Here is a 24,203-nt window from a genome sequence, read left to right on the forward strand (position 1 = left end):
TTTTCTAGGAGCTTTAATATAAATTCATAAACAGAACATATTATCTACATCTTTTATTGGCAAGGTCAAACTGAGTCATTGTAGCTTGAAAAAAAGAAAGAGCACTGCCTGGGAGAAAATGTGGAGATATATGAAATAGGTTATCATTAGTGGCTATAAAAACAATCCATTTTATATATTTAAGATACGTTTTGCTGCTTCTATTCGAATCATTTCTCGGAAAAATGACTGGCCTCTGAAATGACCTTCCCATCCTTAGTCTCAATTGTCTTGACCATCAAAGGCCTCTTCAATGAGGTGTTGTTGGAGGCCGAAATCCCTGCAGGCCCAGCGTGAGAGGGAAAAGCTATCCCTTGAGTCAGGAGTCCAGCTGCAGAAGCAATGGATGGATTTCAGAATTTGATATAGGGATCAGAGGAAGAGGAAGGTCTTAACACAGTTTGGTTTTGATTGGGTCACCAAAACAATTTGGCAGAAGAGGAAGCCAGAGAGCTCATGCAAGTTAAGTCAGCAGTTCAATGTAACAAAAAACCAAAACAAAACAAGTCAACGACCGCATGCAATAACCAACAGCTTGCTTAAATTTTCCTTCTCCATTCTGCTGTTCTTGAAATGTGTTAGGCTTCATCTGTTATTATCCTAAACTATATTGATTGGGTTGGCATTGGTGAAACTTATTTTCCAATACACCTGCTGAATGATTTCTTGGAGAAAGGTGGTTTTGGCAGAGAAAGTCAAATATGCAGGCAATAATTTCAGACTGAGAAATACTTAAACAAACACCGATTCTTGACACTCTACAACAGTGTTTCCCAACCTTGGCAACTTGAAGATATTTGGACTTCAACTCCCAGAATTCCCCAGCCAGCGAATGCTGGCTGGGGAATTCTGGGAGTTGAAGTCCAGATATCTTCAAGTTGCCACGGTGGGGAAACACTGCTCTACAACAGTGTTTCCCAACCTTTTTTGAGCCGTGGCACATTTTTTATATTTTCAAAATCCTGGGGAACATTGAGCGGGGGGAGGGCTGCTAAAAAAAGTTTGGACAAAAAAATATCTCTTCCTCCCTTTCGCTCTATTTCTCTCTCCCTCCCTCTTTCTCTCTCTTCCTTCGTTTCTTTCTCTCTCCATCACTCTTTCTTTCTCCCTTCCTTCCTCTCTTTTTCTCTCCCTCCTTCCCTCCCTCTATGTCTTTCTCTCTCCCTCCTTCCCCTCTCTTTTGCTCTCTCTCTCTTTCTTTTCTTTCTTTCTCTCTCTCTTTCTTTCTCTCTCTCTTGCTATCTCTTTCTTTCTCTCTCTCTCTTGCTATCTCTCTTTCTCTCTTTATTTCTCTCTCTCTCTCTCTTGCTATCTCTCTCTTTCTCTCTTTCTCTCTTGCTATCTCTTTCTTTCTCTCTCTGTCTCTCTTGCTATCTCTCTCTGTCTCTCTCTGTCTCTCTTGCTATCTCTCTCTGTCTCTCTTGCTATCTCTCTTTCTCTCTCATTACACCACGCCGGCAACAGCGACATCGGGCAGTAGCCAGGGGTGGCGGCAGAGTGGTTGACTGCGAGCGGGAGCCCTGACGGCGGCAGCTGGATGTGCTGCTGGACGCCGTATATGCTCTTGCTTGCCACCGCCATCCCCCGGCGACTGCCCGGGGCCGCTACAGCCGGCAGCCTCCCGTTCCTGCTGCCAGTGCCCTCCCGCCGGGCCCAAAAGGACACTTGTTGCCGCCTCCGCTGGAAAATTAAAAATCCATATGCTTTACAATTCTTTGTATCTCCTGTTTGTTTTGTCTGGTTTCAAACTTTTGTCTGGTTTGAAATACTATTTCCCACTGGTTCTCTGGTTCTAAATAACATTACATGTCCTCCATTATATGCCATCAATATATAGCAGTGGGTTTCCAACTCAGATTTTGGAGACTTCAGAGCTGTCCTAAAAATTTAACAGCAGTTCTTCAATGAACTAATGATTGTTAAATGTCTCTCAAAATCATGTTGCCCAGATGTTTTTCAGCAATGTGTAAGTAAGGAACAACTTCCCAATTGATAATGGTGATGCTTACATAGGAAAATATTACCCAGATAATCCTTTACCATGAGCAAGAAGGACAGATGTTAAGGTCTGTTTGGAACATTAACTTAATGTTAACCACTGTCACTATTTATCACTAGTGCTAAACCATACTATACACCAGTTTTTGAACTTGAAAATTAAATATCATTATAGAATAAGTGATACCACTATTTAATACATAATTTAAAATTGAGGGATATGGAATGGCAAAGGTAGCAAAAGAGGATTTTAGATAAGCCTCTGGCCTCAATTTATTTCAGCTTTTGTCAGTACCTGAAATTCTCAGATGAAACTCAGGACACTGCAAAAAGTTCACAGAGAATTAGGAGGTAGAATAAAGCTTCTACAATACCGCAAAAAAACAAAAAAACAAAAAAAAACCCCAGAAAGAGAAAGATCAGCAAAAGAGAGATGCCTGATTTACCTCAACCCATCAGAATAGGAAGACCACTTACCTAACTTGTCAATGGCATTGATCTGTTGTGGTGAAATCTGAGTAACCATCCTGGGAGAAACAAAAATAAGCATGTTTGTGAATTTGGAAAATATGTAAAAGACAGCATGGCTTCTTTTGGAGAAAAAGCCTTACCTTATTGGTATAAGGCTGTAAAAAAAAGGTTCCATGGCTAGAACCTCCAAGCAGGACTAGAAAAATATGGAAAACTTTATCAGAATATACTCTCCTAAAATGCTCTTGTTATCCCATCCCAAATGGCAGTAACAATCTAGATTCACAGCTGTATTTCTGCAATCTGTTCTTGAACTATTCAAGCCCTTTGTTTCCTAATTACATCCTCATTTGGGACAGAATAATCTGAATGTTCGTATATTTGCAAGACAGAACATGACAGCATCGAAGGGCCTTTCCAAAGCAGCATACCATCTACAGAAGTTGTCCCTTCCCTTTTTTCTTAGGATCATTCTTCCTCAAAATGATATCCTCTAGCACAGTGGTTCTCAACCTGAGGGTCAGGACTCAGGACCTCTTTGGGAGTCGAACAACCAATTCATAGAAGTTGCCTAAGACAAGGTTCGACAAACCCAGGCGCCTGGTCGCCAGTGGCGCCTAGAAAATGTTGTCTGGCGCCTAGAGCCGCCTGGGCAGGGCGCTGCGGTGCCTCTGACCTCTCCGCTCCTGCCCGATGCCGGGGTTTCTGGCGCTCTCCTGCTGGGTCCCAAAGAAGGCAGGCAGGAAGGAGAGCTCCATTCTTCGCGCCTTTTTCCCGCCTTCCTTCTTTGGAGCCCAGCAGGAGAGCGCCAGAAACCGCGGCATCGAGCAGGAACCGGGAGGTCGGAGGCACCGGCACGGCAGCGCCCGCCCAGCTGAAGGTTCCCTGTCGCCATCGGCAAGTGTCCTTTGGGGCCCGGCGGGAGGGCACTGGCGGTGGGAGCGGGGGGGGGGGGGCCGCGGCTGCAGCGGCACAGGCAGTCGCGGGGAGATGGCGGGGGGAGCGGGGGGCGGCTAAAGCGGCCCCGGGCACCGTTCCCTGTACGCTTTTCCAGGGGCGCGCAGGGAGCCGCGGCCACCCGCCCGCCTACCGGATTTCCCTCCGCGCGGCTGGGGAGGTGGATTCGCCGCCCCCGCCAGCCCGATCTCCCTCCAGTGGCTGGTGACGTAGTTCTACCGCCCTCGCCAGCCTGATCTCCCTCCGTGGGGGGGTGGGGGGCGACGAACCGACGACCGGGGGCTGTCCGTCCGTGTTGGGTGGTGCAGGGCAGGCACAGGCAGCCCCAGGGGAGAACAAGGGAGGGAGAGAAAGGAAAGAGAGAGTAAGGGAGGGAGAGAAAATTGAATGAAGGAGGGAGAGAAAGAAAGAGTAAGAAGCAGAAAGGATAGAGAAAAAGGAAGAGAAAGGGAGGGGGAGAAAGGAAAGAGGGAGGAAGGGGGGGGAGAGAAAATTGAATGAAGGAGGGAGAGAAAGAAAGAGTAAGAAGTAGAAAGGATAGAGAAAAAGGAAGAGAAAGGGAGGGAGAGAAAGGAAAGAGGGAGGAAGGGGGGGAGAGAAAATTGAATGAAGGAGGGAGAGAAAGAAAGAGTAAGAAGTAGAAAGGATAGAGAAAAAGGAAGAGAAAGGGAGGGAGAGAAAGGAAAGAGAGAGAAAGGGAGAGAAAGGGAGGGAGAGAAAATTGAATGAAGGAGGGAGAGAAAGAAAGAGTAAGAAGTAGAAAGGATAGAGAAAAAGGAAGAGAAAGGGAGGGGGAGAAAGGAAAGAGGGAGGAAGGGGGAGAGAAAGAAGATATGAAGGAGGGAGAAAAAGAAAGAGAGATAGGAAGGAAAGAGGGAGAGAAAGGAATGAGAGAGAAAGGGAGGGAGAGAAAGGGAATGAAAGAGGGAGAAGGGGTGAGAGATAGAAAGGATAGACAGAAAGGGAGAGAAAGGAAAGAGAGAAAGGGAGGGAGAGGAAGGAAAGAGATGAGAGAGGAAGGAGGAGACAGGGGGTGAAAGCGATGTCAGGTGGAGACTCGGCAAAAAACCAAGTTTGCTTAAAAAAAATTCTGGCTCCTAAATTTTTTGGCTGGCTCCTAGATTCTGAACAACTTTGTCGACCCCTGGCCTAAGACCATGGGAAAATACAAATTTTCCATGGTGTTAAGAACTAAAGCTTCTATTCTGGCACCTTAGAACATATTTTTACAATCCGACTAATCAGGTGTTTACAGTGGGGGTGTCCCTCTGACCTTCCTGCCAATCAGATTTAAGCTCTGTTGGGAGAATTAGGGCTAGACTTATAACCATAAGGGGGTCACCACAACATGAGGGACTGTATTAAGGGGTCGCGGCATTAGAAAGGTTGAGAACCACTGCTCAAGCACTATCTGAAAACTGACATCCAAACTTTTGGGAGGGTATTAGCTCAGATCTGTCAAAGGCACACAGGCCGGATGTGTCACATGCTCACCATGGCTGGTTTAGCGACAGGGGAAAAAGTCCCAATTATTATTACAGTGTTCCCTCGATTTTCCCAGGTTCGAACTTACCACGGGTTTTCAAAAATATTAATTAAAAAATACTTTGCGGGTTATACCACGGTTTTTCCCATCCGATGACATCATATGTCATCGCCAAACTTTCATCTGCCTTTAATAAATATTTTTTTTAATAAACTTTAATAAATAAACATGGTGAGAGTAATAATCTGAATGGTTGCTAAGGGAATGGAAAATTGCAATTTAGGGGTTTAAAGTTTTAAGGGAAGGCTTGTGATACTGTTCATAGCCAAAAATAGTGTATTTACTTCCGCATCTCTACTTCGCGGAAATTCAACTTTCGCTGGTGGTCTCGGAACGCATCCCCCGCGAAAAGCGAGGGAACACTGTATTATTATTATTATTATTATTTATTAGATTTGTATGCCGCCCCTCTCCGTAAACTCGGGGTGGTTCACAACAATAGCAAAGACAATGTAAGAACAAATCTAATAATTTAAAAAACAGTAAAAACCCCATTATTAAAAGCAAACATACACACAAACATACCATGTATAAACTGTATAGGCCCGGGGGAGATGTCTCAGTTCCCCCATGCCTGATGGCAGAGATGGGTCTTAAGAACTTTACGAAAGGCAAGGAGGGTGGGGGGCAGTTCTGATATCCGGGGGGACCTGGTTCCAGAGGGTCGGGGCCGCCATAGAGAAGGCTCTTCTCCTGGGTCCTGCCAAACGACATTGTTTAGTCGACGGGACCCGGAGAAGGCCAACTCTGTGGGACCTAACTGGTCGCTGGGATTCGTGTGGCAGAAGGCGGTCCCAGAGATATTCTGGTCCGATGCCATGAAGGGCTTTATAGGTCATAACCAACACTTTGAATTGTGACTGGAAACTGATCAGCAACCAATGCAGAATGCGGAGTGTTGGTGTAACATGGGCATATCTAGAAAAGCCCATGATTGCTCTCGCAGCTGCATTCTGCCCGATCTGAAATTTCCGAACACTTTTCAAAAGTAGCCCCATGTAGAGATGCTGCTTTGACAATGTGAATTTGACACCCCTGCCCTAGATCATCAAGTGCAGAGGAACCAATTCATACCCAAGCATGAAAAGTCCAAACTGACTCTTGCTTACCGGTTTTCTTCTCCTTCCAGCAGCTTCCTGTAGGTGGCAATTTCTATATCAAGGGCCAGCTTGATGTTCATCAGTTCCTGGTATTCTCTCATCTTGGTGGCCATGTCATGTTTGGCTTGCTTCAGTGCCTCATCCAGTTCTTGGATGGTACTTTTAGCATTTTGCAAAGCCTGCTCTCCTTGTTCTTCTGCTGAAGCTATGGCAGTTTCCAGATTGGTTCGCTGGGCAGGAGGAAAGAGGAGCATTTCAGTTTTCGCTGTCTGGGTGGAAAGCCTTATGGAGAACTCAGCAACTAAGAAGAGGCAGCAAGGGCTCAGAAGCAAAGCCTCTCTATATAGGTAGGGCGGGAAAATCCTGGCCTCTTTTGAACTGCAGCTGCTTGCCTGCCATTCTTTTCGGTTATTGTGAGCAGCCAGGAAGACCGTGAAGAAGTTTCAAGGGAAATAACTTCCCAATGAAGAAGCAGCTAAAAGTCAACCAAGAAAAGAATATATGGTATGGTCAGGGGTGGGCTACTGCCCAGATTGGGGGGAGGGAATGCAGTGGGGTAGTGAAAATGGAACTCCACCCCAGAGCACCCAATTTGCACTGAAAGATGTTGAAAGAAAATGTAGGGTGTCCTGCATAAGCCACGCCCACAGTGTGGTAATAAAATTTTTGGTAGCCCTTCACTGGGTATGGTATGGCACAGCATGGCATGGCATGGTGTATGGTATGGTGTATGATGTACAGTATGGTGTATGGTTATGGTGTATGGTAATGATGGCGAATCTTTTTTTCCTTGGGTGCCAAAAGAGCATGCACATGCACTATCGTGCATGCACAAGTGCCCACACCATAATTCAATCCCTGGAGAGGGCGAAAACAGCTCTCCCCACCGCTCTGGAGGTCAGAAACGGCCTGTTTCCCAATTTCTGGAGGGCCCAGTAGGCTCGTGTTTTAAACGCCCTCCCCCATTCCCCAGAGGCTCTCTGGAAGCCAAAAACGCTCTCCCAGAGCCTCTGTGCAAGCCAAAAATCAGCTGGCCAGCACACACATGCATATTGGAGTTCAACTAGGGCAACGGCTCATGTGCCAGCAGATATGGCTCCGCGTGCCACCTATGGCACCTGCGCCATAGGTTCGCCATCACTGGTGTATGGTGTATTACTATACACTATATATGGTGTATGGTGTATTACTATGGCATGGCATAGTGTATGGTGTGTGCTGTATAGTATGGTATGGTATGGTGAGCTGTGCAACTATTTTTTTCTGGGTGAGGGTTATACCTGATCTTTGAATGGTATGGCGATATTTGCCTTCCAAAAAGAGATAGGACCAATGGCTACTTCCAATCTATTTTTTAAACAAATTATCTTTGTCACATTAGCAAATATTATTGGTAACTGCTGTTAGAGGTGAATAGTAATTTGTTTTATATTTGTTTTATATCTCATAGGAAGTCAGCACAATTTACACAAGGATCTCTCATCATTTTAACTTCCTAACAATCCTCTAGGACTTGGCCCAAAATTGCTCAGCAAGTTTCCATAGCTGAACCGACTGCACCCAAGACTTTGTAGAAACAGAAGTTGTTTATGCCTATGCCTATTCCAAACTAAACAAGCCACGCCACCACACAATCAATGAGCCCAGATAACACCTAGGGTTAGAAGACCTTTGGAATGAAATGTTGGCCTCCTGGATTCATTTAGTAGTGTTAATGCAAGAGACTAAAATTTACAGCTGGAGCTTTTGAGAAGCTTGTCCCACTCATAAGAAATTGTGCCCTCTTGTGTTTTATTTTAAAAAAGGAAAAGACACTTGGAGCTGGACAAATTAAGGACAGATATGAAGATAGTTACAAAAGAGAACAAAATGGACTATTGGCTGGATCCCATGGTTAGATCTCAGAATGGGTTGTAGCTAGAGTCCCTGTGGCATTTCCCCACCAGCTTTGTGTGTTCTCTGTTGTCATGAATATTTTTGGTTAAGACTTGTGATTCTTAATGAACTCAATCTGTATAGTCTGGAGGACAGAAGGAAAAGGGGGGACATGATTGAAACATTTAAATATGTTAAAGGGTTAAATAAGGTCCAGGAGGGAAGTGTTTTTAATAGGAAAGTGAACACAATCTGAAGTTAGAGGGGAGAAAGATCAAAAGCAACATGAGAAAATATTATTCTACTGAAAGAGTAGTAGATGCTTGGAACAAACTTCCAGCAGACGTGGTAGATAAATCCACAGTAACTGAATTTAAACATGCCTGGGATAAACATAGATCCACCCTAAGATAAAATACAGAAAATAGTATAAGGGCAGACTAGATGGATCATGAGGTCTTTTTCTGCCGTCAGTCTTCTATGTTTCTGTTGAGGGTTTCCAATTTGATGTCACACCGGTGCAGAGCAGCAAACAGGGCGCCCTAGCCTGTAGGCACGTTTTTTACATTTTTCGGAAGCTTTTTGGTGAAGCTGATTTTGGAAAGAGCAGTGACAGAAAGGGGAAACCTTAGTGCATCAGGGGAGAAAGGTAATCTCCCTGGACAGTGACAGGAAACCCCTTGATCCGATTGTGAAAGAAATCGGCCCATCGGACTGATCCGGGGGCATGACAGAGTGGACAGAGAAGAGGGAAGTGACAAGTGGAAAACAGCTGGGATGAGTAAAGTGGAGGAAAGATACGTACAAGTGGAACTTTAACATCTAATAGGAAGAAAAGAGAAAGATTCCCTTTTTGCTGAAGTGGTGATACTAAAAGAAGACAGAGTCGAACAAAATTAAATATTGGTTGGAAGAAATTATACAACAGGTGATTGAGTTGAAACAAGAACTATTCCTATTGGGAATTATAAGAGGGAAGATCAATAAAGAGAATAGATATACAGTGGTACCTCGACTTAAGAACTTAATTCATTCCGTGCCAGGTTCTTAAGTAAAATGTTCTTAAGTAGAAGCAATTTTTCCCATAGGTATCAATGTAAAAGCAAATAATGCATACAAAACCATTAGGAGAGAAATAAAAGTTCGGAATTTGGGTGGGAGGAGGAGGAGGACAGTCGCTGCTGAAGGAAGAAGGTGAGGTGAGTGCCTCCTTTTGCCTTTCCATGCCCAGATGCTCTGGGAGGCAACCTCGCGCCGGGTGTATGGGAGGCAGCACGAGGAAGTCACCATAGCGAAGTGGTTTATTACCTCTACAAGCACCCAAAGAAAGGCTCTGGGCTGCCAAAGCCTCCTTAAGTGCCACCGAAAAGCTCCTCTGACAGCCCAGAAAAGCCCGAGATGGCCAGTATTAAAGGGGGAATGGCAGGAAACTGGCTGGACCTTTGTGTCGCTCTCAAATTTCCTGGGAAATTTTTCTGGGCACAGGTTCTTAAGTAGAAAATGGTTCTTAAGTAGAGGCAGCAAAATCTTGAGCACCCAGTTCTTATCTAGAAAAAGTTCTTAAGTAGAGGCGTTCTTAAGTAGAGGTACCACCATATAGTACTCCACGTAACAACTGCGGCCAGGATATTTTATGTACAAAGTTGGAAATCTGATAGTATTCCTACATTCTCAATGGTTATCCGAAAATTTTTAGAATGTGCCAAAATGTGTAAACTAACAATGGAATTGCATGACAAAGAAGATACGGAAGCATGGAATAAATGGTACAAGTGGTTGGAATGAAATAAGAAAATTCAGATATTGTTATGAATCAAGAATCTGTGAGGGGTCTTTGTTCTTTTTCTTGCTCTGTGATGTAAATAAACAAATATATATGTAATCAAAATATAAGAAATAGAACTTGGAAATACAATAGGAGTTGCAATCCATAAATGTATAGGAAATAGAGCGAGTCAAAACAAAAATAGCAATGCTGTACAATGTAAATAATAATGAAAATGCTACAAAAAAGCTGCAAAAAAGTTGTTTTTCTCTTATGTTTCTGCACATTGCTGAAATTTAAAAACGAATTGTGACTCTCTCAAGAGACTAGCAGCTTACCTGATTCTTTAAGGTCTCAATTTCTCCATTGACATGCTGGGCGTAGCGAGTCAATTCGGCAATTTGACCTTTGATGCTTTTCATCTCATCATTTTGTTTCTGAGTTTGCCTTACAATGTCATCAATCTGGAAGGTAAGAGAGGGGTAAACAGGAATCATGATGATAGTATATTCAGAAGACACAGGGTCCAAACATATAGGCAGATTTCCAACCTTCAGATTTTCCAGATATGCGGGATATCATATCACATACTACATTCCTTTAAGAACAAGCATGGGATAAAATCTAGGACATGGAAGGCATAATTAGAAGTCAGAGAGGTTTCAGGCATCAGCCAAAGTCCTTTCTGGCCATGCAAAAGATTGGGTCCAAGTCATGATACTACAATCACGTTTAAATAGCATATACCTCATTATTACAACTAGATGAAGATTGACTGGAAGTAGAGGATCGTGCAGCATTATTGGCCCTGAAATATTACAATATTGGAATGATAGAATTATCTTGAAAATTCAGGCATTGGTTAAAGGATTCAGGTTGGAACGAGGAAAGTTTGTTAAAGGAATTGCCAGGCAGCTGTGATGAATGTAACAAAGTTAGTAATGGAGGGTAAGACATTATTGTCTTAGCAACAAAAAAAGTTACAAGTTAGAAGGACTTGTTAGAAAGCTGCTAGCTAAGGCACGTAAACATAAACTTTGATAACTTCTCTAGCTTATTACAATAAACCACATATTTCTTTTGATAAGAAAGCTTATGGGCATAAACATGCAATGTATGAAGAAGGATACATTAAAAAAAAACTATCGAAAGAAACATGTGTCAAGGAATCAATGATTGATTCTTAGGGTGTTAACTTCCTGAATCATAACTGTATAAACTTGGTGTTTGTGTATTGTTTGTGATCTTGGCTCCTTTAGCTGCTGAAATAAAGGCAGCTGAAAATGCCATTCCTGGGGGCCTATTTTGGGAACACCTCAGGTCCTTACCTACAGGATTACAGTAGTTTAATTGAAATAGCAACAACACTTAGACTTATATACCGCTTCACAGTGCTTTGCAGCCTTCTCTAAGTGGTTTACAGAGTCAGCATATTTCCCCCAACAATCTGGCTCTTCATTTTACCGACCATGGGAGGATGGAAGGCTGAGTCAATCTTGAGCCGACAAGAATCGAACTGCCGAACTGCTGACAATTGACAGTCAGCAGAAGTAGTACTGCATTCTTACCACTGTGCCACCAAGTTCACTAGAACTCTGCTAGTCCTACAAACCTTGAAATACTTTCCTAGATTCCACTGAGCTGCAGAACAGTGGCAGAAACTTTTTTCCTTCTTTCTAGAATCTAATTATTCTGTTTGTTTGGATCTGAAACTAGTTTGCTTTAATCTTGCAACATTTTGCATTGGGAAGCTGGATTTCTCAATTTAATAGGAAAAAGGTAGAAAATAAGATTGGACTTTTCCAATGTTTGCATGTCTACGGATTATACTTTTATGATGTGGATGCAGGGAAATAAGTGAACCAGTTACCTTGTTTTTGTACCACTGTTCAGCCTCGTCACGGCTCTTGGCAATCATGGTTTTATGTTGTTCTTTCACCTCATCAATTATGTTCTTCATCTCCAGTTCACGGTTGTTGTCCATCTCCACAGTGACCATTGCATTTTGGATCTGAGATTGCAATTCCTTGATCTCCTGGATAGGGCAGGAGAGGCATAATACGTTGTATTATGGCATCGGACCAGAATACCTCCGGGACCGCCTTCTGCCGCATGAATCCCAGCGACCAGTTAGGTCCCACAGAGTTGGCCTTTTCTGGGTCCCATTGACTAAACAATGCCGTTTGGTGGGACCCAGGGGAAGAGCCTTCTCTGTGGCGGCCCCGACCCTCTGGAACCAACTCCCTCCAGATATCAGAGTTGTGCCCACCCTCCTTGCCTTTTGTAAGCTCCTTAAAACCCACCTCTGTCGTCAGGCATGGGGGAATTGAGATATTCCCTTTCCCCTAGGCTTATAAAAAATTTATGCATGGTATGTCTGTATGTATGATTGGTTTCTTAAATTGGGGTTTCTTTTTAAATTAACTTAAATATTAGATTTGTTTATATTGTTTTGTTACTGTTGTTAGACGCCCCGAGTCTACAGAGGGGCGGCATACAAATTTGATTAATAAATAAATAAATAAATAATATATATAAAATATATAAATATATAAAAAATATATAAAATAAAATATATAAAATTGCAATTGTAGTCTCTTTTGGTGTAGGGCAGGGGTGTCAAAGTGGTGGGCCCATGGGCCAGGCACAGGCCACTCTCACCCCAGCTCCCTGAATGGTAAAACCATCATGAAACGTCGCATGATGGCAACATTACGACGCGAGTTTGGCACACATGCTGTAGGGCAGTGATGGCGAACCTATGGCACGGGTGCCACAGGTTGCACATAGAGCCATTTCTGCTGGCACGCAAGCTGTTGCCCTAAGTCAGCTCCAATATGCATGTGTGTGCTGGCCAGCTGATTTTTGGCTCACAGAGAGGTTCTGGGAGGGCATTTTTGGCTTCCAGGGAGCCTCCAAGGGGATGGAAGAGGGCATTTTTACTCTCCCGACTTTTGGAGCATGTGGAGGGTGGAACATGAGTCCACCAGAAGTTGAGAAACAGGCCATTTCTGGCTCCAGAGGGTGAAGGAAGCTGTTTTCATCCTTCCCAGGCATTGTGGGCAGTTGTGCGTGCATGATAGTGCGCAACCATGCTCTTTTGACACCCAAGGAAAAAAGGTTCGCCATCACTGCTGTAGGGGAAGCTTAATCATGAGGTAAAATTTGATCCCAATCACTGCATTATCTGTTCTTTTCTGAATGCTCTTGCAAGGAAGTACTAGCAAACAAGAGAAAATGAAGAAAAATAATGTTCCCGATAATTTTCATCACATATAATGAAGACATCAGTCATTCATTCATTTTTGTCTAGGTTCTCACCTCATCAAACAGCTGTTTGAGGTACCTGATTTCATTTGTGATGCTCTCCAGCTTGGATTCAACATCTACTTTCTGCAAATAAATATCATCCAGGTCCTGCCAGGAGAGAAAAGCAGACAGCAGCATTCGCCTTTGGATACCCATCATATTCCTTGAATCTCTCTAAGTGCTCTATGAGGTGGAAATTTTCCAATTTTTGAGTTAACACAAGGTCAAAGGTATGATCCTAAATCCGTTGATGAGCATCTAACCTGCTTCCAAATCATAATACAGTAGTACCTCTAGATACGAGTTTAATTCGTTCCAGAAGGGAACTTGTATGTCGAACAACTCGTATCTGGAACAAATGGCTTTAGACTTTGTTTTTCCCCTCTGAGATAACCAAAAGCAATGATTCTTGCGCCACCTAGTGGACGCTTGGCTCGTATCCCCAATTTGAGCTCGGGTCTCGAAAAGAAATTTCTCTCCCCTCGTGGCTCGTATCTTGGAATACTCGCATGTGGAGCAGCTCATATCTAGATGTACTAGTGTATTTACTGTGTGAATGAAGAGGAGAATTATTAAATGCACACTATGATTAATCAAAATGAAAATATGTAATTTAATTATAATTACAGTCATATTTCATTCAGTCAAGTTTCATTCTTTTCCTGATCTTATCCATTATTTTTCATGGTGGACCTTGGCATTTCATGCAAAATTTGGCAAGCCCCCACCTTTTTAACCTTTCAGAAGGTCTGGAGTTGATGTGGGGCCTCCTAAAGAGATGATTGAGGTACTAGGTTTTTATTTGGGTTTATGTTTGTGATTGTGAGCTGCCTATAGTTTACTCTTTTTTTAAAATGAGTACTCATACTAATCTTTTAAACAATACAAGTAGTCTCACTGTTGGGTATTTGGTTGCTATTAATGTTATTAGTATTAGCAGAGTTCAGCTGGCTCAACTTGCAACGGATTCAGCCTGGCAAGAAATCAATTGTGTGGCTTAGAATCCCATTGGTTAGCAATGAATGATCACTCCTTCATAAAGATGAAATAAACTGCAATCTTTTACTTACAATTCTATTGATTCATGCATTTACAGGATGCAGGCATAAATGTTTATATTCCAGTACATAGTAATAACTTCTGGATGCTTCCATGTGTGAGGATGCTTTCAGATTGATCTCACACATGTGTCCTCAGCCGAGGACAATGGAGCACACAAGGAGATAGAAGGAGGTGGAAAAAAGGCTCAGCAGGGCCAAAAAATGGAAAAAAGGGAGGAGTCATCTACTCTGCACTGTTTATATGGTCTGCAGAGTACATGCCCCTTTTTGACATCAAAAGGTGACACACTAGTCAGTTAATTTGCAACCTGACCATAGAGATGTGTCTACAAGACAGTGTAAGCATGTGTTAGAGTGGTGAAACCCAATACTTACAACAGTTCATTTAGTGACCGTTCAAAGTTACAACAAGCACTGAAAAAAATGGATTTTTGACTGTTTTTCATGTTTGTGAGCATTGCAGTATCCCTATGAATGCATGATCAAAATTTCAGATGCTTGGCAATTGACTCAAATTTCAGGTGCTTGGCAACTGACTCACGTTTAAATTGACTGAGTGTCCTGGGGTCATATGATCACCTTTTGCAATCTTCTGACAGGCAAGGTCAATGGGGATGCCACTTAACAACCACGTTACTAACTTAATAACTGCCCTGATTCTCTGTTTGATAATAATAATAATTAATAATAATAATAATAATAATTTATTAATTTGTATGCCGCCCCTCTCCGAAGACTCAGGGCGGCTCACAACAATGATAAAAACAATATTATAGTGGCACAAATCTAATATTAAAAGAAATAACTAAAAACTTATCATATTAAAACCAGTCAACACATACATACCAAACATAAATTATAAAGAGCCTGGGGGAAAGATGTCTCAAATCCCCCATGCCTGGTGGTATAGGTGGGTCTTAAGTAGTTTACGGAAGACAAGGAGGGTGGGAGCAGTTCTAATCTCCGGGGGGAGTTGATTCCAGAGGGCCGGGGCCACCACAGAGAAGGCTCTTCCCCTGGGGCCTGCCAGATGACATTGTTTAGTCGACGGGACCCGGAGAAGGCCAACTCTGTGGGACCTTATCGGTCGCTGGGATTCGTGCGGTAGCAGGCTGTTCCGGAGGCACTTGTTTTTCGTTACCATAAGCTTGTTTGGAAGCCTAAGCAATATATAACAAAACAATGCTCTTTTCTGAAGTTCTAGAAACTTGAGCAAATCTATGCATTTTCTCTAGTGTGTAGTAAGAAAGAATCCGAGTCTGCAGCATACAAATCTAAATAATAAATAAATAAATAAATAAATAAAAGAATCCTTGAAGTGAACTTCACTTGGTTCTCTCTAGTTAAAGTTAAATGAGAATGGAAATTTAGTCAGGCTAACTTTGTCTATGTATCAACCTATTTATCCACCCTGGGTGCAGTGTACAGTGTGGAAGCAAAAACATTTAATACTCTCCCTTCCATCACGCCAGCAGCCCTCTGTCGTATTGCTCAGAAAAAAAAGAAAAAATAATGGGTGTGTGTGTGTGTGAATATGTAGATGGAAAGCTGACACTGAAAACAGCTTGAACTCCCCAGGAAAGAAAGTTGTATGAGCTGGAAGTTGCAGAAGAAAGGAAAACAATCCCAGATTGTTCAAAAATAAGAAGGTCTGGCAATTTTCAACAACTAATTTTTAGTGCTCCAGTATATATTTCACCTTTTTTGTTACCACAAATTCATTTTCCAGTTGGTTACGGCGATTTATTTCCTCTTCATACCTACAGATTAGAGGACAAGAGACAATAGTTGTAAAATGCAATGGGGAACAAATTAATGTCATTGTTGAATGGGCATGTACCAATTACCAACTTCTTTTTCTCTAGCCTACATGAGACCTGTCTTCAAAGCATTCAATTTTTACCATTTTATATTAATGTCACGAGGGTCGCCCAGAAAGTAATGCACTACATTTTTTTCTCAGTCTACAGTAATGGTACGAATGCAAAACTTTAGATAAACATTATTTGAATTGTCAGGAGTGCGTGTGTAAATTTTGTGTTTCTTCAGACAGATAGTGTAGCTGCGGCAGTGTTTCGAAATGGCATCTGTAAGTGATGTATGTTACAAGCAGTGTATCGTTACTGAATTTCTCACTGCAGAGAAAGAAACTGTTGGGAACATTCACAAATGTTTATGTACAGTTTATGAAGAATCTGCAATCGACAGAAGTATGATTAGTCGCTGGGAACAGAGAGTGAGGCCATTACAGTGCAGAAATGGCTTCGTGAAAAGAACAAGGAGTGGTACCGACAGGGCATACACATCCTTGTGTCTCGCTGGAGGAAGGCCATAGAACAGGATGGAGTTTACATGGAAAAATTATTTCTTGTGTGTAAGCTTCATTGTGTTCAATAAATAGTTGTTGAAGAAAAAAATGTGGTGCATTACTTTCTGGGCGACCCTTGTATAAAATAAATAGGAAGCTAGCTATTTATAGTAATAGCACTGGGAATTCAATAAATGGTATATTAAAACTGAGCTGAGGTAAAATAAGGCGGAACATAAATTGCTTTTCCAAATTTTTCATCAGGGAAGCGAGTGGGTGATTTTTTTCCAGGCAGAAGAATAAATACTCAACAACTTCACAAGAACACAATCATCACTTAGTAGAGACATGTGTTCTGCTACTGAAAATGCCCCCTAGCTGGATTTTCCCCAATATATCTTCCCTTGGGATTGAATGGAATGTGGGAAGTCAAATGTCAGTTTTCTCTCAGTACACTGAACTGGAAACAGATAAGATCTCAAAGTTTCAAAACCTCTGCTAAGTAAATGTTCTGCAGAAATGCGAAAGAATTCCAGTATCTGTTGTGTATCAAATACAAGACCTATGTATAAATAAATTACTGTTCAAATTCTTGAATCTCTTTTTTCTCATCAGTGTAATATAATGGCTAGAAATTCATCCCTTCTGGGAAGGACGGACAGTAACAGACAGACCTGGTATCAGGCTGTGTGCATTTGAAAATCAGTTCTCATGCCAAAGTGGTTGCAAATGGATTGGTGCACTACCCTTCGTTATATTTTCAGTTCACCCATCCTGAGCACTTTATAACCAATGACACACCCACCACATTCTACTCATAAATTTATTGGGGGGAAAAGCCTTCTCCCTTCAAAAAATTCTGACGTATACAAACAGCGAAGGTAAGGAAATATGACCACGCGTATGTAGCGCTTGGCTTCACTGGGACTATGATGGAAGACGAGGAAAGATCACTTTGTTGACTGTTTCCAAAAATGTTGGCAGTGGATCAGCCTGAAGCCAAATAAATTAAGGCGTCACTTAAACACAATCACTTTAACACAATCACTTAAACACGTCACTTAAACACAATCACAATCACAGTCACTTTAGCAATCGAGTTGTCGAAGCGTAGAACTCACTACCGGACTCCGTAGTATCATCTCCTAACCCCCAACACTTTACCCTTAGACTATCTACGGTTGACCTCACCAGGTTCCTAAGAGGTCAGTAAGGGGCGTACATAAGGGCACCAGAGTACCTACCATCCCCTGTCCTATAGTCTCTCCTATATCTCATGTATCTTCTCTTCTATCTCTTCTATCCATCATCTATCTCTTCTATCTCTTTTATCTTTTATATTTTCTGCTATTCTCTCTAGTTATATTTTACTCCTTTATTTCTCTTCTATACACTCTTTGATACATTCTACTCGTATATATCCCCTATAAACTTCATTGTGTGTTATTGTGTATTGGACAAAACAAACAAACAAATAAATAAAAATAAACAGAATATTAAATAACAAATCTCCCATTCTCTCTCCATGATTTGCTCACTGGCTTTTTAGTTCTTCCAGAAATATCTGTGTCTGGTCCAGCTCATTTTGCAATTTCGTTTTATCTTGATCGAGCATGTCTATCTGCTGCTTAAGGGGCTGGCTGTGGGCTGTCATAATACGCCCCACGTTGGATTTGTATTGGTCTTTGCCCTTGAGAAGTTTCAGCTGTGTCTCCAGCACTTTGTTCTGCTGCTCAAGCTTGCGTACCTTGGAGAGGGAAAACAGAGAGATAAATAAGAAACTAGAAAGAGAAATCAGAAAAGGCATTTAAAATTCTTTGATCGAGATACAAAAGTTTTATTTGGCTATTTATGTATACTCCCACTGTTTAAGAATCTGTGGAATTTGCTATTAAACGAAGTTACTTTTAACCACTGGTCTTTAGTTATTTATACTTTTGCTTACTTCCCACATATTAGTTAAACTTTAACAGAAGATATCCTTAGCAAATTCTTGCCATGTTTTTTTTTCCTAAACAGAAAGTCAAATTATATGACACTATTAACATTTTTCGTCACCCCATTGTTCACCTGTGTTGCTCTGTTGCTGTGTGAGCTATACATGATTATGATTATGGACCATCAAGTGGTTTCAACTCCTAGCAGCCACATAGTTAGATTTTCCCCATGGTTCCCAAGTTAGGTTCTTAACCTTGACCTCCAGCACTTCTAAAGATCCATTCCTTAAGTAACTGTCTACCTACCTTGCTGGTGGTTAGCCCCCTTTTCTCTTTCCTTCCACCTTTCCCACCATTACAGTCTTCTACAGGAATATAACCTTTGTGTAAAGAGTCTAAAGGAGGAAAATTTGAACCCGATCATTTGTGCCTCAAACCAGAACTCTGGTTGATTTGTTCAATGACCCAGTTGTTTGTTTTCTTGGCTGACTATGATATTCTCAGGAATCTTCTCCAACACTGGAATTCAGAAGCATCAATACCCTTCTACTTCTTCAAAATCCAACTTTTTCTTCCATAGTCACAGGAAATACTATGACTTGTATGATTCTTGTTAACTTTTGTGATTGTACAGTTTACCCCAAGGTTCGCTGTTCAAGTGGGAAAATGAAGATTGTTGATTGGTAGAGCTCACTATAGAATGGAAAGCTGTCAGCCTGTCTCTCCGCTGGATCTTGTACATAGTTCAATAAAGACATGTATCTCTAGTGTCTTCAGTCCCACAACCCAACAATTCTGATCTTTGTAGCTATAAAGGCATCAAAACATTTTATTTGTTTGTTTGTTTGTTTAGACAAGTACGAATTGGTAGTATACAAAGATATAACAATGTTTAAATACATGATACTAGTAAAAGAGAAACATTAGGACAGGGGACGGAAGGAACGTGGGTGCACTTATGCATGCCCCTTACTGACCTCTTAGGAACTGGGAGAGGTCAAGAGTGGATAGTCTAAGGGTAAAGTTTTGGGGGTTAGGTGATGATACTACAGAATCAGGTAGTGAGTTCTATGCATCAACTACTCAGTTACTAAAGTCGTATTTCTTGCAATCGAGTTTAGAGTGGTTAACTTTAAGTTTGTATCTGTTGTGTGCTCGTGTATTGTTGTGAAGCTGAAATATTTGTTGACAGGAAGGATGTTGTAGCGGATGATTTTATGGGCTATGCTTAAGTTGTGTTTAAGGCGATGTAGTTCTAAGCTTTCGAAACCTAGGATTGAAATACAGTACCTTCATGATTTGTCAAGTGCCTGTCTGTGGAAGAAATCTAGGCTACTTGTTCCTTTATTGTTGATGGTTAATCTCCAACTATCCACCACTTTGGTCCCTTCATTGCCAGTTCTAAGCTGGTTGTTCTATGTTTGGTCATTGGTTTGATGATCAATTGCATTGTCTTCCAGATTTTTTAAAGTGGAATTCAAGGTGTTGTTTTTCACTTTAAATCCTTGAAAAGTACAGAGCTAGGTGGGACCACCTCTCCCCGAAGATATCTGCCTGTTCCACTAGGTCTTCTCAGTAACCATCCCCTGCCCCTTGAGAGATCCTTCCTCTTGAGATCCCAAGTCTTACAAAAAGACCTAAGAAAACAATGGGATACTGTGAGATTGCTGCACAGAACAATGCATTGTGGATATATTAGAAAGTGTTGCGGTTGGAGGCACTGCAATTTTCTGTTTTTTTATTGTTTACTTGTGTTTATGTGCCATTTAAAATTGGAACAGCTATATGGTGTAACATACATACTACTGGCAGTCAGGGAATGTGCAGAGAGAGTGAAAGATGTATGCAGAAAAAGGAATCCTACTCTGAGGGTTCTCTCTCTTTAAAGTTTCTTTTCAAGCTAACCTGGGAGTAACCATGTGAGACTAGAACCATTGGGAAAGGAGAATTAGATTAGATTAGATTAGATTTATTGGATTTATATGCCGCCCCTCTCCGCAGACTCGGGGCGGCTCACAACTATGGTAAAAAACAGTACATAGTAACAAATCTAATATTTAGAAATCTAAATTACAGTTTTAGATTAAAAAGTCCAAAAAAGAAACCCCAATATATAAAAAACAAGCACACAATCGAATCATACACAAAAACTACATGGGCAAGGGGGAGATGCTTCAATTCCCCCATGCCTGACAGCAGAGGTGGGTTTTAAGGAGTTTACAAAAGGCAAGGAGGGTGGAGGCAGTTCTAATCTCTGGGGGGAGCTGGTTCCAGAGGGTCGGAGCCACCACAGAGAAGGCTCTTCCCCTGGGTCCCACCAGACAATTAACCCTGTTTCCTGCACCTCTTTGGTCACAGTACCAAAGCTCAGTTTAGAAAACTCTTATGATTTACTGCTTTATATCTCTTCTCTAGTTATTAATGGAAGAAAGGATTCCTTTTTTTTTTACATTAAATTTTCCCCCCCACATCTTTACATCAAAAATATACAAGTTCATTTTCTCAATAATAATAATACAATAATCTTATACATATTTTCTATTTCATTAAAAGAATTATTATTATTTTTATACCATCGAGACTGCTTTTTTTTTTGCCATCCCTTAATTCCCTTTTTTGTTTCCCACCCCCTTCTCCCTCTTCTCCTCCCTCTGCTCTTACTTCCCTTTCCCACTCTTCTGTCCTTCTCTACATCTCGTTCCTCACTCCTACTGCTCTCCTCTTCCCTCCTCTCCTACCCTCTTCTCCCCTCCTTAACCTCCTCTCCTCTATTTCTTCTTTCCTCCTCATCCTCCTCTTTCTCGGGATGGTCTTCCAACAGTCTCGATTCATTATTTATTTAACGTCTTTTTTATTTTTTTCACATTTTCCATTTATAAATATGTTCTATTTTTAAGGTATATTTGTCTAATATCCTTTTTCTATATTCCCCTCCCCTCCCTCTTCTATTTTAAGTGTATCATCTGTGTTTCTCTTTCATTCTTATTTCTCTTCTATTCATTCATATTTTTTTCCAATCATTCATAAAATCTTGTAATACAACAATTCCCTTTTATCTTTTAGTTTAAGTGTTAATCTGTTCATTTCTGGGCAGATTAAACTTTTTAAAATTAGCTGTCCTTTTTCTGGTGTATCTGCTCCTTTCCAATTTGGTGCAAATACTATTCTTGCTGCTGTTACCATATGTACTTGAGCGTGGATTGGATTAAAGTGAGGGAGAGGTGCACATAGTCAGCCTCACTCTCTCTTCCCAGATTCCATCTTGCTCCAATAACAGGACAAGAGTCGAGACAGTTGGAGATGGGCTGAGTGCAGTGGTTGACCAGGGTGTCTTTTGTGTCTTGCCATGTTGTTAGCATACCACATCACTTGCAGAGACTGCCTTCATGACCGTTGTCCTCATCTAGGAGAATTCATCAGCTCAGTTCACTGGAATCTGTGTTCACATGCTCAGGATAGACAAGTCCCTATCTCACCAAAGGTCAATGATCCAACAGCTACTCTCAACCTGCTTTGGACAGCCTGTTGGAGCTGTTGCCTGGGGTGTGGCCGCTGCACATGCTACAGCTACTGGGAGCCACAGGTGAGAGCTGAGTGACAGGCGGTAACCAAAGTTGAGCGAACTGCCCTAATAGGACATGACCAGTAATGGATTGCTACCAGCAGTGGCTGCCAGATTGCACAATTTACATATGGCTGCTACGGTGCCAATCCTATGGGCACTGCCATCTTTTTTCTGTATTTTTGCTTCTTGCACATGCGCAGAAGCAAAATCTCAGGGGGGGACACATGCAGGGGTGGGCAGCAGGCAGGACGGGGTGGAACACAGTTCCACCAGTGGAAATTTATTTATTTATTGGATTTGTATGCTACCCCTCTCCGAGGACTCGGGGCGGCTCACAACATAAATGAAGTTGTGAGCCCAGCTCCAGCTGACCATCCCAACCTCCCATCCTCCTCCTCCTCCTTCTCGGAAAGTGGCAGGGAGACCAGCACCGGCAGGAGTTGCAGGGGGGGCATTTCCTCCCCCATCTTTTCTCAACAGCTGATTGGCACCCGTTCGCCTAGCTACCCAGCCTGAGGTGGGGGGGTGACCCAGGAAGGAGAGCACGGGAAACGCAAAGCAAATTGTCAACCCAGAGAGCGGCAATGGTGTGGTTGTAAAACAAGGATTTAACAGTTCACTTGAACGATGGTGATCGTTCAAGCCGCTTCCACCTGGTCACATGGCCATCAAGCCACTCCTACCCAGTCATATGACCATCAAACCACACCCACAAAACAAGCCACACCCACAAAACAAGCCACACCCACAGTGTGGCAGTAAAAAATTTGGCTGCCCATTAGTGGACACACGTGTGACCAAGATGTTGGCCCAAGAAGTCAAAATCTCTCTCGCACACACACTCGTCCTCTCACAAGATTTCAACGTGATTTTGCTTCTTGCACGTGCACAGAAGCAAAAGCGCAAAAGATCCCACCACATGCTCCTACACCAGAGGAGGTGCTACCCCTCCCTGAACACCCCAGTATTAAAACTAACAGAACACTAAACCAGACACAGTTTCAAAGCCATGCAGGTACCTATGACAAATTTTGAGACTCTCTTTCAGTACCTTCTTCCACAAGACTCTGAAGACCCATTTATGTCACCAGGCATGGGGGGATTTATGTGCCCCTTTCTGACTAGCAAGACTTGAGTATGGTGTGGTATCGATTGTTTTTTTTAATGATAGTGGGCTTTTAACTTTAGTTTTAACTATTAGATTTGTGCTGCATTGTTATTGTTATTGTGAGCTGTCCCCAGTCCTTGGAGAGGAGCGGCATACAAATCTAATAAATTATATTATTATAATATTATTATTATTATTATTATTATTATTATTATTATTATTATTATTATTATTATTATTTATTATTGTTTTACCAGTCGCGAAAGCTCCAACTAAATACAGGACGCAGTTACTCTCCCCCCCCCCTCTCTCTCTCACACCGCACCTTGTCAATGAAGGAGGCGAACTGATTGTTGAGCCCCTTGATCTGTTCCTTCTCTTCCGTGCGGATCTGGTGCAGCTTGGGATCGATCTCCAAAGTGGGCAGCGAGGAGAGCCGGAAAGGCGTCGAGGTAGAGAGGGGAGAGTTGGACAAAGCCCCGAAGGATCCTCGGTAGTGTCCCGGCTGGAAGCTGCCCGAACTGGCTCGGTACAAAGAGCTCCGATTCGGAAGAGATCCCACCGATCGGCTGCTAAAGCTCGCACTCCTCGGGCCGCGGTAATTGATGCTCATGGTGCAAAGCGCGCTCGCGACTCTCCAGAGATCACTAAAAGCGAGACACAGAACTTCGGCGGCCCCCGGACGAAATATATACCTGAGAAGCTCTTGACTCCGCCCCCCTCGGGTATCGCGGCGTCTGATAGGCTGAGACGAACGCCCACCCGATCTTCCCCCCAACCTGTCTGTTTACCTTCGCCTAGGTTTGTAATCCCCGCTCCCTCATTTGCATACCTCATTTACATAGTTCATTTGCATTCCCAACCAAGTCGCGCCCACGGCTCAGCGATACCTGAGCAGCCGGATTTATCCCAGAGACGAGGACGGGGCTTTTCCCCTCCCCCGTATATCCCACCCCGTAGCGTCTGAGCTTCTCCTGACTGTCTCCCTAACTTCGTTTTCCAATGGGATCTTTTATAAGGTCTAAAGAAATTACTTGAAAACTGTTTGGTTAAGGCTTTCCCCCCCAATTCTTGTCATTAATAAAAAGGCTTATGCAAATAGAACGCTCCTTTATTGGCTAGTTACTTTCCCTGCATGCAAATCGGGTATTTGTTCCACCAATG

The 24,203-nt window shown here is 42.4% G+C and overlaps 1 protein-coding gene across 1 annotated transcript; it reads right to left on the reverse strand.

Moving 5' to 3' along the window:
• Positions 1–24,126, reverse strand: LOC139154754 (keratin, type II cytoskeletal 8-like). Its single transcript, XM_070729709.1, has 9 exons — positions 23,365–24,126; positions 17,968–18,176; positions 15,821–15,881; positions 13,073–13,168; positions 11,622–11,786; positions 10,090–10,215; positions 6,121–6,341; positions 2,515–2,564; positions 1–370 (listed from the first exon to the last, which is right to left on the reverse strand). The coding sequence occupies exons 1-9, from the start codon at positions 23,650–23,652 to the stop codon at positions 210–212; spliced, it is 1,377 nt and encodes a 458-aa protein (XP_070585810.1). The 5' UTR covers positions 23,653–24,126; the 3' UTR covers positions 1–209.
• Between the last annotated feature and the right edge of the window lie 77 nt (positions 24,127–24,203).

Source organism: Erythrolamprus reginae, chromosome 1 (assembly GCF_031021105.1).
Source record: "Erythrolamprus reginae isolate rEryReg1 chromosome 1, rEryReg1.hap1, whole genome shotgun sequence".
Lineage (NCBI taxonomy): Eukaryota > Metazoa > Chordata > Lepidosauria > Squamata > Dipsadidae > Erythrolamprus > Erythrolamprus reginae.